Source organism: Oncorhynchus kisutch, linkage group LG24, assembly GCF_002021735.2.
Source record: "Oncorhynchus kisutch isolate 150728-3 linkage group LG24, Okis_V2, whole genome shotgun sequence".
Classification (NCBI taxonomy): Eukaryota; Metazoa; Chordata; class Actinopteri; order Salmoniformes; family Salmonidae; genus Oncorhynchus; species Oncorhynchus kisutch.
Window position 1 is genome coordinate 12,831,010 of NC_034197.2, and position 13,284 is coordinate 12,844,293.

General features: G+C 46.1%; 1 protein-coding gene across 3 annotated transcripts in view; it reads left to right on the plus strand.

Annotated features, from left to right (window-relative positions):
• Positions 1 to 13,284, plus strand: part of LOC109869451 (membrane-associated guanylate kinase, WW and PDZ domain-containing protein 3) — a 187,238-nt gene that overhangs the window by 148,464 nt on the left and 25,490 nt on the right. For 2 of the 3 annotated variants that reach the window (XM_031803530.1, XM_031803532.1), the window contains exons 4-7: positions 1,405 to 1,617; positions 7,129 to 7,306; positions 11,242 to 11,321; positions 12,532 to 12,589. In XM_031803530.1, the coding sequence (XP_031659390.1) occupies positions 1,405 to 1,617; positions 7,129 to 7,306; positions 11,242 to 11,321; positions 12,532 to 12,589 (529 nt within the window). The remainder of the gene's footprint in view (positions 1 to 1,404; positions 1,618 to 7,128; positions 7,307 to 11,241; positions 11,322 to 12,531; positions 12,590 to 13,284) is intronic. The other variant, XM_031803531.1, reaches the window with a different exon arrangement.

The window sequence follows — 13,284 nt, forward strand, 5'->3', positions numbered from 1 at the left end:
GCCAGCAGGGGCTCAGACTAGGGGCTGTTTGGATGCATCTCCAGGGTCACGGAACAGTGCAGAGAAGAGAGATACAGGGAGAGAAGGTGTGAGTCACACAGACGGTAAGACGACTCCTGCCTCCCTTCTCAGAGCCTCTACTCCCTGTCACAGACGGACCGATTGAGACCGGCAAATAGTCAAGTTGTGTATTGTATTACTCGACAGCGGCTGGGCCATTTACTCTACACAAAATGACTTGATTGAGATATTAAACTTACTGCATTATGTACAGCAAAAGAACATAGGGTTGTGTGGAGTTGAGAGGGTAGCTTAATGAGTTTTAATTCACAAACCCCCTCTAGTCTTTCTCTCCCATTCTTTAAATAAGCTAATACAGGGTGTAATTAATTCAAATGAGGCTTTCCAATTATGAATAAATTAAAGAGCGAGCCAAGGGTCTCTGTCTAAAAACAATGTGGATGTTTTGGTTTTGACATCCAACCCCATGCTAATGGTGCCGTGTTCCCAATGAATGTTAGCCATGTCTGTTAATAACTTAATAATGATCATGATTTAGCATAATTACCTCTTTCATTTGGCTGTGGAGGTCTGGTCTAGGGATGTTTCGCAACAAAATACTACAGTATAGTCATTAAACACTGAGCGTGCTCCTACTCTTAGATATTAGGGTATGTTAAATTCCCATGAGATGAGCCGGGAATTGCTGCAAGCTGACTAAAATGTCTCGTCGGCTCAGCTGATCGACCGCTGGAGCTTTGAGATGTTTCTCCACATGTGATAACTCTCTATGGTACGTTCAGCTGTAATCCAACACTCCCAGATAGCCTGGGAAACTCCAGTGCTTTTAAACTACAGGATTTAGTGTTGCCGTCTACTCTACTGTCAACGGCACTGGAGGACTGGCTTCCCAGGGAGCTGAGGGAACAGCAAAATGAATCAATATTTATATAGCTTCCTGACTTGCTGTTCCCCCCTCCCCCCTCATTCCTCTCTTTCTTTATATTATTCTGTCTGGTTAGCTGGAAGTAGAGAGTTGGAAGAAGTGAAGAAATTGGGTCAATTTCCCCACAGTAGAGTTTTCCTCTCCTCGCAGAGGGGATTCATGCTGTTTTGGCCCCGGGCGCCACAGCATAGGACAATAAAACACAGCTAATAGCGCCAAGAAGCTCTTTCGCTCGGGTCTGTCCTGGATAAAGGCTACTGCCACGGGGCTCTGGGGAGCCCACTCCAGCCCAGCACTGCAGTAAATATGACGAGAGATAGGGAAGGAGAGAACGGGACAGAAAGAGAGGGAGCGAGCCTACGCTCTTGTCAGGCATGGCATAATGTTCCGAGGGGAATCAATTCCCATCCGAGTGTTGACATACAGAGTATAAACTGTGTGTGTGTGTTCTCTACCAGGCAACTACTACGGGACGCCCAAGCCCCCAGCGGAGCCCAGCCCGGTGCACCCTGACCTGGTGGATCAGGTGCTGTTTGATGAGGAGTTTGACACCGAGGTCCAGAGGAAGCGCACCACCTCCGTCAGCAAGATGGACAGGAAGGACAGCGCAGCCCCCGAGGAGGAGGACGAGGAGGAGAGAGAGCGGTCTCCAATGGTCAACGGGCTCACAGGTGAGATGCCCACGCTGTCCTGCGACAACATGTTCCCATCCTCTCAACTGCCTCAAGCTGACCGTCCACAGCATTGATGTTGTATTAAACACGGCTAATAAACCATTCAACCGATGGCAACACCACAGGGAGCCATGTTTGCTTGTACATTCAGTCTCTTTCACTGTGTCGGAGATCGATTTGTTCTGGCTCAACAATAGCTGACCGCGCTGCCCAAAATGAGAGAAAGAGGGATGAGAGAGGGCTTCTTTCCCCGTCATACTCATTCCCTCCACACTCATTCCCTCCACACTCATTCCCTCCACACTCATTCCCTCCACACAAAACCCCAAACAGCAAGCAATGCAGGTGTAGAAGCACGGTGGCTAGGAAAAACTCCCTAGAAAGGCCAAAACCTAGGAAGAAACCTAGAGAGGAACCAGGCTATGTGGGGTGGCCAGTCCTCTTCTGGCTGTGCCGGGTGGAGATTATAACAGAACATGGCCAAGATGTTCAAATGTTCATAAATGACCAGCATGGTCGAATAATAATAAGGCAGAACAGTTGAAACTGGAGCAGCAGCACGGCCAGGTGGACTGGGGACAGCAAGGAGTCATCATGTCAGGTAGTCCTGGGGCATGGTCCTAGGGCTCAGGTCCTCCGAGAGAGAGAAGGAAAGAGAAGGAGAGAATTAGAGAACGCACACTTAGATTCACACAGGACACCGAATAGGACAGGAGAAGTACTCCAGATATAACAAACTGACCCACCCTTCACACTCATTCCCTCCACCCTTCACACTCATTCCCTCCACCCTTCACACTCATTCCCTCCACCCTTCACACTCATTCCCTCCACCCTTCACACTCATTCCCTACACCCTTCACACTCATTCCCTACACCCTTCACACTCATTCCCTACACCCTTCACACTCATTCCCTCTACCCTTCACACTCATTCCCTCTACCCTTCACACTCATTCCCTCTACCCTTCACACTCATTCCCTCTACCCTTCACACTCATTCCCTCCACCCTTCACACTCATTCCCTCTTTCCCCCAAAGAGGACACCCCAGAATGATCTGTTCTTTACAGAAGGACACTTTTAAATCCGAACGCTACAAAGTGAAGTAGTCGTATGCTTCTCCATCTAGCTAGATCAATAATGTAGAAATCCCTGGTTTACGGTATCCTCTCACATGTACCGTAAACAAATTCAGAAACAAAGTGCCAAGGGTTGTTATTCACAAAGGGTTGAGAATAGACAGCATTTATCAAACTGGTAGTGAGGGGGGGGGGGGTTGATGCAGTTAGATATCGCAATGTTGTTTTTGTATCTAAAATATAATATTAAAATAAAAAGAGTAATAGAGAAAAGAAAAGAGTAATAATATTAATGTGTTTTGTATAAAAAAAACTGCAGTACTGATTCGGTATTGCAATACATATAGAATCGTGAGAATCACAATACATATTATATCGGCACCTATGTAGCGTGATCATTTTCATAAAGTGATGTTCCTGGCAATTCCCAGCCCTACAAACTAGTCACATTTTAGTTTTTCAAGTTCAGCCATCACAAACCATTCGGGGTGAACCATTCCAGAGAAATGCACCACTCTCATCCGATGAAAGAAATGGAAGGTATAATGGATGAGTAGTGAGTGGACACAATATGACCAGTTCCATCTCTCCCTTTTCTCTGTCCCTGGAGCAGCATCTGCCTGTGTTCCCATTTGCCCTCCAGGCTCCCCCGGTAGTGTCTCTCCTCTGGGCTTGGAGAACTTCCAGCTGGCGTGTTCCTCTCTGCTCCCACAGCACAGCTGTCCCCTGTTTGGTTTGGAACACCCTGCCTAGCTTCTGACCATAGCCCCGTGTCCTCTTTCTGGCTCACCCTGGCCCCGTCTGAAGGGCACTCCCCCACCCCAAGTCTGAATGGTGCCAATGACCGAGAGAGAGAGAGGACAATGTAGCCCTCCTGTCCGTTAGACAGTCAGTCTGTTTGGTGCCATGGGCCCCTTAGGGTCTTGCCTGCAGCAGGGCACCAAGGCCGTCCTCTCTCTGCCTGATTTAAAATGTCTCAGTTGTAATCAGGCATATTAGAGGTGCCTTGGGCAGGCCCTGAGGGCAGGAAGGCTAAACACAGTTCTGAGTAGAGTTAAGTCGCCGAGGCATGGGCCCTTATTCATAAAGTGTCTCGGTGTAGGTGTTGCTGATCTAGGATCAGGTTCCCGCTGTCCATATAATCTTATTCATCACAATCTCAAAGACAAACGGATCCTATATCAGCGCTTCTACTCTAAGACTGTTTCTGAATGCATGAAAATAAGAATTAAATATATGCCATTTAAACTGACCCTTTTTTCCAAAGCGATTTAATCTGGCATGCATTTGTTTTTGGTATGGGTGGCCCCAGAAGGAATCGAACCCACGACCTTGGCGTTCAAGTGCCAAGGGACTGAAGCATAGGTCTAAGAACAGTTAGACAGGCCAGGGACTCCGCAGAAAGAAAGCCACATGAGTGTGGCGTGCAGGACTGAGCTGTTCCAATGCACACCATCTCTCTGGCCTTGGACACACACAACAATGGGTCAATGCGTGGGATGAAGAGAACACTTCTGTGTCTTTCCACTGTGGGGTATTTTCTTCATGAAAGAGACACAGCTCTACCTTTACCTATGTAGTGCATCATACCCACGTCACCGATCTATCCCTGGTGCTTCAGCCTCTTGATTGAATGGATGCCTTTTCCACAATGGCTTTGTTTTCCCATCGAAGTAGCAGGGAGAAGGATGTGGTTTACATAAACCTTAGCCAAATACATTTCAACTCAGTTTTTCATGATTCCTGACATTTAATCCTAGTACAAATTCCCTGTTTTAGGTCAGTTAGGATCACCACTTTATTTTAAGAATGTGAAATGCCAGAAGAAAAGTAGAGAGAATGATTTATTTCAGCATTTATTTATTTCATCACATTCCCAGTGGGTCAGAAGATTACACACACTCAATTAGTATTTGGTAGCATTGCCTCTAAATTGTTTGACTTGGGCCAAACGTTTCGGGTAGCATTCCACAAGCTTCCCACAATAAGTTGGGTGAATTTTGGCCCATTCCTCCTGACAGAGCTGGTGTAACTGAGTCAGGTTTATAGGCCTCCTTGCTCGCACAAGCTTTTTCAGTTCTGCCCACAAATTCTATATAGGATTGAGGTCAGGCTTTGTGATGGCCACTCCAATACCTTGACTGTGTTGTCCTTAAGCCATTTTGCCACAACTTTGGAAGTATGCTTGGGGTCATTGTTCATTTGGAATACCCATTTGCGACCAAGCTTTAACTTCCTGACTGCTGTCTTGAGATGTTGCTTCAATATTTCCTCATAATTTTCCAGCCTCATGAGCCATCTATTTTGTGAAGTGCACCAGTCCCTCCTGCAGCAAAGCACCCCCACAACATGATGCTGCCACCACTGTGCATCACGGTTGGGATATGTTCTTCGGCTTGCAAGCTTCCCCCTTTTTCCTCCAAACATAACAATGGTCATTATGGCCAAACAGTTCTATTTTTGTTTCATCAGACTAGAGGAAATTTCTCCCAAAAGTACGATCTTTGTCCCCATGTGCAGTTGCAAACCGTAGTCTGGCTTTTTTATGGCGGTTTTGAAGCAGTGGCTTCTTCCTTGCTGAGCGGCCTTTCAGGTTATGTCGATATAGGACTCGTTTTACTGTGGATATAGATACTTTTGTACCTGTTTCCTCCAGCATCTTCACAAGGTCATTTGCTGTTGTTCTGGGATTGATTTGCACTTTTCACACCATAGTACGTTAATCGCTAGGAGACAGAACCTGTCTCCTTCCTGAGTGGTATGACAGCTGCGTGGTCCCATGGTGTTTATACTTGCGTACTATTGTTTGTACAGATGAACGTGGTACCTTCAGGAGTTTGGAAATTGTTCCCAAGGATGAATCAGACTTATGGAGGTCTACAATTTGTTTTCTGAGGTCTTGGCTGATTTCTTTTGATTCTCCCATGATGTCAGGCAAGGAGGCACTGAGTTTGTGGAATAATCTGTCTGTAAACAATTGATGGAAAAATTACTTGTCATGCACAAAGTAGATGTCCTAACCGACTTGCCAAAATTATAGCATGTTCACAAGAAATGTGTAGAAGTTTTTTAATGACTCCAACCTAAGTGTATGTAAACTTCCGACTTCTACTGTAGATGTAGGTAATTCAATCATTTAGCCAAAGGGTGCGAAGACATATTGTACAAGCATCAAACAATACTATTAGGTCTTGAAGCCAGGCTTGTAGACTGAGTCGTTCAGGCTGTTTTGATAAAACCTTTGGACTGTTCAATGACTGACGACGTTTATACATCGAGACGACACACTCATCACTTCAGGGTCTGCACGCACACACGCCAGGAAGCTTCTTCTTCCTCACGTTTCTGCAGGAGGGGGATAGATATTATGTGCATTCTATTGTTGACGTTACAAAGGAGCCCTCCATTGCCTCCATGCCTCCAGCATGAAGAGCTCCTTCTCTTTATATGTAAATATGCCGGGCACTGCACTACTGGCAGTAGCTCCTTACGTTCATCTTTTTACGTGCTGTTTTCTGCCTCCATTCAGATCAGGAAAAACAGGTCTGAGCACTGAATACATTAACGAGTTAGGTCAGAGGCATGCAAATATAAACCTGGAGATAAGAGCACACACACACACACACACACACAGGGCTGGGCTGTGTGATGCTAATAAGGTCTGGGCTCTGAGCTCTGTGCTGGGTAGGGCTGAAGCGTAGTTTAGGTCAGCTCTACCCATTGCTGCCCGCTAGCCGCTCGCACTCCAGAACATCACTGCTGACATGCAAATCCTGTGGCACACTTGCTGCGCTTCCGTCTCGCTCGCTCTTTCTCTCTCGCTCGCCCACCTTTTCTCTGTCTCTCTCTCTCTCTTTGTATCTCTCTACCCTCTCTTTCTCTCTCTACCCTCTCTTTCTCTCTCTACCCTCTCTTTCTCTCTCTACCCTCTCTTTCTCTTTCTACCCTCTCTTTCTCTCTCTCTACCCTCTCTTTCTCTCTCTACCCTCTTTCTCTCTCTACCCTCTCTTTCTCTCTCTCTACCCTCTCTTTCTCTCTCTCTACCCTCTCTTTCTCGCTCTCTACCCTCTCTTTCTCTCTCTCTACCCTCTCTTTCTCTCTCCCTCCCTCTCCCCTCCCTGTCCTCTCCCTCCCCTCTCCCTCCCGCTCCCCTCCCTGTCCTCTCCCTCCCTGTCCTCTCCCTCCCCTCTCCCTCCCTCTCCCTCCCTCCCTCTCCCCTCCCTGTCCTCTCTCTCCCTCCCCTCTGTGCTGTGTGTAACAGTCTAGAGCCCACAGTCTGTCCAGGGCAGCAGCACGGCAGTAGCAGGAGCAAAGAGAAATGCAGGGAGCTCACAGGGTTCCTCATGCTGCCTCCACACGCTCACCACCCTTCTCTCTCCCATTTTCCCTGTCCCTGTCCCTCTCTCCCTCCGTGGCCACCCACGCAGAGCACAAGGACAAGGCTGGGCAGGAGTGGCGGAAGACGGTACCCAGCTATAACCAGTCCAGTAGTGGGGCTATGGACTTCAGGACTTGGAACACCTTACCACACGACGAGAGCCAGGAGCCCCTGCCCAAGACCTGGGAGATGGCCTACACAGAGACGGGCATGGTCTACTTCATAGAGTAAGTACTGGTCTTCTGGTTCTCGACTCCAGTACAGTGCCAGGGTGGTGTTGGTGATGCTAGTAGTAGAGAGAGGTAGTTTTCAAAGAGGGATGGTGATTTGTTTGTACAGAGAATAGTTTCGGTGTTACACTTGTCGATCCGGAGTCCAACTTGTTTTTCTGCGGCTCACAGTACAGCGATTTGAAAGTGAACAATAGTATTATTGTAATTATGGGATAGGATTTGTGAAATGATTAATTATATTAACCTATCTGGTGTCTAGAGTACAGGTGTATTGTTTTCCTGTGTTTGATGTCGTGGTGCTGGGCTTGGGCTGAAAGCGTTGGCCCTCTCCCCCTCCCTTCGTTGTTTACCAGTCTGTTCTGTTTGTGTGGCTCACACAGCATACAGAAGTCAGAGCCAGGTGCTGTAGCCGGCCTAAAATCAATAGCTCATTCTCTCTGAGCAAGAGAAACAGGAGAAACAATTGGACAAATGGAACGCTCCCAAAGGCCTGCTCTCTCTCTCCTCTCTGCTTTCTGCAAGATGTCTGCATCTGCTCTCTGCTCTAACTCTCTCTCTCCCTGTCTCTTCCCCCCTCTCTTCCTCATTCCCTCCTGCAATTTCTCCCTCTGAGGGCCTGTCTGCCTCTGCTCTGCTCTGAATACTTCTCTCCCTCCATCCCTCCCTCTCCCTCAGACGACCCATCTCCCTCTTTTCTGTGCTGGCTACCTTTGTCATACCTCCCTCCATTTCTCCCTCAAAGAGCCTCTTGATTCCAAAATAACGACATACAGTTGAAGTCGGAAGTTTACATACACTTATGTTGGAGTCATTAAAACTCATTTTTCAACCACTCCACAAATGTCTTGTTAACAAACTATAGTTTTTGGCAAGTCAGTTAGGACTTCTACTTTGTGGATGACACAAGTCATTTTTCCAGCAACTGTTTATAGACAGATTATTTCACTTCTAATTCACTGTATCACAATTCCAGTGGGTCAGAAGTTTACATACACTAAGTTGACTGTGCCTTTAAACAGCTTGGAAAATTCCAGAAAATGGCATGGCATGGCTTTAGAAGCTTCTGATAGGCTAATTGACTGACTTAATTTGAGTCAATTGGAAGTGTACCTGTGGATGTATTTCAAGGCCTACCTTCAAACTCAGTGCCTCCTTGCTTGACATCATGGGAGAATCAAAAGAAATCAGCCAAGACCTCAGAAAACAAATTGTAGACCTCCATAAGTCTGATTCATCCTTGGGAACAATTTCCAAACTCCTGAAGGTACCACGTTCATCTGTACAAACAATAGTACGCAAGTATAAACACCATGGGACCACGCAGCTGTCATACCACATACCACAGGTTCTGTCTCCTAGCGATTAACGTACTTTGGTGTGAAAAGTGCAAATCAATCCCAGAACAACAGCAAATGACCTTGTGAAGATGCTGGAGGAAACAGGTACAAAAGTATCTATATCCACAGTAAAACGAGTCCTATATCAACATAACCTGAAAGGCCGCTCAGCAAGGAAGAAGCCACTGCTCCAAAACCGCCATAAAAAAAAGCCAGTCTACGGTTTGCAACTGCACATGGGGACAAAGATCGTACTTTTGTGAGAAATGTCCTCTGGTCTGATGAAACAAAAATAGAACTGTTTGGCCGTAATGACCATCGTTATATTTGGAGGGAAAATGGGGAGGCTTGCAAGCCGAAGAACACCATCCCAACCGTGAAGCATGGGAGTGGCAGCATCATGTTGTGGGGGTGCTTTGCTGCAGGAGGGACTGGTGCACTTCACAAAATAGATGGCATCATGAGGATGGAAAATTATGTGGATAAATTGAAGCAACATCTCAAGACAGCAGTCAGGAAGTTAACGCTTGGTCGCAAATGGGTCTTACAAATGGACAATGACCCCAAGCATACTTCCAAAGTTGTGGCAAAATGGCTTAAGGACAACAAAGTCAAGGTATTGGAGTGGCCATCACAAAGACCTGACCTCAATCCTATATAAAATTTGTGGGCAGAACTGAAAAAGCATGTGCGAACAAGGAGGCCAACAAACCTGACTCAGTTACACCAACTGTCAGGAGGAATGGGCCAAAATTCACCCAACTTATTGTGGGAAGCTTGTGGAAGGCTACCTGAAACGTTTGACCCAAGTTAAACAATTTAGATGCAAAGCTGCCAAATACTAATTGAGTGTATGTAAACTTCTGACCCACTGGGAATGTGATGCTGAAATAAATCATTCTCTCTACTTTTATTCTGGCATTTCATATTCTTAAAATAGAGTGGTGATCCTAACTGACCTAAAACAGTGGATTTTTACTTGGATTAAATGTCAGGAATTGTGAAAAACTGACTTCAGAAGGTTGTGACTTCAGAAGGTTGTGACTTCAGAAGGTTGTGACTTCAGAAGGTTGTGACTTCAGAAGGTTGTGACTTCAGAAGGTTGTGACTTCAGAAGGTTGTGACTTCAGAAGGTTGTGACTTCAGAAGGTTGTGACTTCTGACTTCAGAAGGTTGTGACTTCAGAAGGTTGTGACTTCTGACTTCAGAAGGTTGTGACTTCAGAAGGTTGTGACTTCTGACTTCAGAAGGTTGTGACTTCAGAAGGTTGTGACTTCAGAAGGTTGTGACTTCAGAAGGTTGTGACTTCAGAAGGTTGTGATTTGAAAGGGTCTTTTAGTTTGATTTGTTTGGGGTTTGGCAGAATGGTGAGGGAGGACGAGGGTCCAGTGGTTTGGTGAATATCTATACTTTAATATTAATATTGCCATTGAGAAAATTCAAAACAAAACGAGACATGACCTTTTTCAAGGTCAGTCTCGCAAAAAGACGTATTCTTGCGTTCTAACAACCCGCTATTCAAAGTGCTCTGAACAAATTAAGGGAATTGTTCACAAACATTGGCACATCCTAAAATCCGATGATAGTCTCGGTAATGTGTTTTCGGACCTTCCCCTGGTTGTATTCTCGCGGGGCAGAAATCTGAGACCAATTGGTAAACTCTGATTTACCACCCCAAGATATTCCTGAACAACGTCTATTTGCGCCCCTACTAGATGGAAATTACAAATGTAATGGCTGTGCTCAATGCAATGGCACTTATAAATGTAGATCCTTCAAACACCCACAAGCAGGGAAATCAATCCCAATAAAAGGTGTTATTACGTGCTCCACTAAGGCAGTTATTTATCTTATAACTTGTCCTTGTGGTAAATTATGTAGGTAAAACAAAGCGCGAATTAAAAGTACGTATCTCAGAGCATCGTAGCACCATTAGGTGTAAAAACTTTACTTACCCAGTTGCGGCCCACTTCTTGGAGGCAGGCCACTCGATTTCGTCTCTGCGTTATATTAGCATTGAACATGTCACCCTCCCTAGGAGAGGGGGTGACCTTGATAATTTATTGTTAGAAACGAGAGGCTGCCTGGATCTTTAATTTAGAGACCCTTGCGCCCTTCGGTCTCAACGTAGACTTTGATCTGAAGCCATTCTTGTGATTATTGTGACTTTGCCATTGTTATTGTTTGTAAGCTTGTGTAGTCAAATTAATCTATGATCGTATGCTATCCATTTGTTGTTTGTATGCTGTTCTTTGTATGACATTTTAATATTTGATTATTAACCAATGATATTAGGCCACTCTTGGCCATGATTACAGACACCTGTGTCTTTTGACACTATATAAACAAGTCATCCCGCAGTGTTTGTGATTATACCCTGATGAAGACAGCTTGGCTGTCGAAACGTTGGTAATGAAATGTTTGCATCTGAGCTCCTAGAGTGTGCGGCTCTCTTTTATTATCAAGTTTCTATTCCGCTAGCCAGCACCTCGTCTTAATAGGTGTGCGTTTCTTTTTCTTCTAGAATATCTATACTTCACCTAGTGACGGTTTTTGCTCAGCGTGTAAAGTCGTGCCTCTCTGTCCCCACAGTCACAACACCAAGACCACTACCTGGCTGGACCCCAGGCTGGCCAAGAAGGCCAAGCCCCCGGAGAAGTGTGAGGATGGAGGTGAGAATCACACACTTGTTCTTCTCTCCTTTTGAGGACTTAAAATATATTTCCTTTCAAAATGCTATTTTCCCTAGCCCCTAAACCTAACCTTAACCCCTAAACCAAACTCCTAACCCTAATTATAACCGTAATTGTAACCCTAAACCTAACCGCTAAGTTTAAAATCCCCTTTATCCTCATGAAGATGTGGGAAATGTCCACGCGGGGGAGGATTGTCCTTGTTTTATTATCCTTACAGGGTACGTTTCAAGTCCCCACGAGGAAAGAGGAACAAGACCACACACACACTGGTTCTCACACACAGACGGTGTAGAATACCAGTTCTTACACAAGCATCTTGCAGCAAGGTGGCACTCTCCCGACACACACGGAAGGTAGCCTAGTGGTTAGAGCGTTGGACTCGTAACCGAAAGGTTGCAAGATCGAATCCCCGAGCTGACAAGGTACAAATCTGTCGTCCTGCCCCTGAACAAGGCAGTTAACCCACCGTTCCTAGGCCGTCATTGAAAATAAGGATTAGTTCTTAGCTGACTTGCTTAATTAAATAAAGGTACAATTTAAAAAATGAACACACGCACACACGTTACTGTCCATAATCTCAATGCAGCCCATTAGACAGAACTATAAGTGGGGATCCTGTATGCCGCTGCAGGCTTGTGACATGTAGACAAGACCGACAGTACTGTAAACAGCTAAACATGGCCCTGCAGGCCCCAGCGATGCGGTGACACACTACATTACCCAGCCTGCCCCCTGTCCCCTAATGGCTTGTGGGAGACCTGCAGAGAGCTCATCAGCACTGTATCTCCAAAAAGGCAATTCCACAGTCCCCTCTTGCGTGAAGCACTCTTTCCCCCTGCATGTGTTCGTCACAGGACAGCACGCACTCCAGATTCCACTCACACACCGCTGGGAGAAGACAAGCCATTATTTTACAGGATTGCCATAACTCCACATTTCCTTACTTCCTATCTCGCTCTCTCTTGCGCTCTCTCCCCCTACCCCCTACCAAACACCCGGTGACAAATAAGGCAGCCCCCTCAGTAGTTTGTAGTTGGTGTGTTTCAACCCTGGATCCTTAGTTCCATGCAGTGAGTTGTCATTCAGAACCGCGTGCCTCATTGTGTGTGTAGACTGTGTCTCCGTTGTTCCAGAAGCTGTAGCAGCACACTGATTTGCATCTTCCTCTTCTGTCTTTTGCCTGCAGAGCTTCCGTATGGCTGGGAGAAGATTGAAGATCCACAGTATGGGACCTACTATGTTGAGTGAGTATACCGCCCGTGATTTCTGGGTGCAGTGTTTCTCTATGTAATGTTGTGGTTATACAGGAGTTGTGGCATGGTTCCCTTTTATTTATTTAGCTGTTATTCAGTCCAGATTGCACAGATGGGCTTTGGTAAATATTGTATTTTGTATTTATTAAGGATCCCCATTAGCCAAGGCAGCAGCTACTCTTCCTGCGTTCCAGCAAAATTAAAGAAGTTTATACAATTTAAAAAAACGTTACAATACATTCACAGATTTCACAACACACTATGTGTCCTCAGGCCCCTACTCCACCACTACCACATATCTACAGTACACTGTGTCCTCAGGCCCCTACTCCACCACTACCACATATCTACAGTACACTGTGCCCTCAGGCCCCTACTCCACCACTACCACATATCTACAGTACACTGTGCCCTCAGGCCCCTACTCCACCACTACCACATATCTACAGTACACTGTGCCCTCAGGCCCCTACTCCACCACTACCACATATCTACAGTACACTGTGCCCTCAGGCCCCTACTCCACCACTACCACATATCTACAGTACACTGTGCCCTCAGGCCCCTACTCCACCACTACCACATATCTACAGTACACTGTGCCCTCAGGCCCCTACTCCACCACTACCACATATCTACAGTACACTGTGCCCTCAGGCCCCTACTCCACCACTACCACATATCTA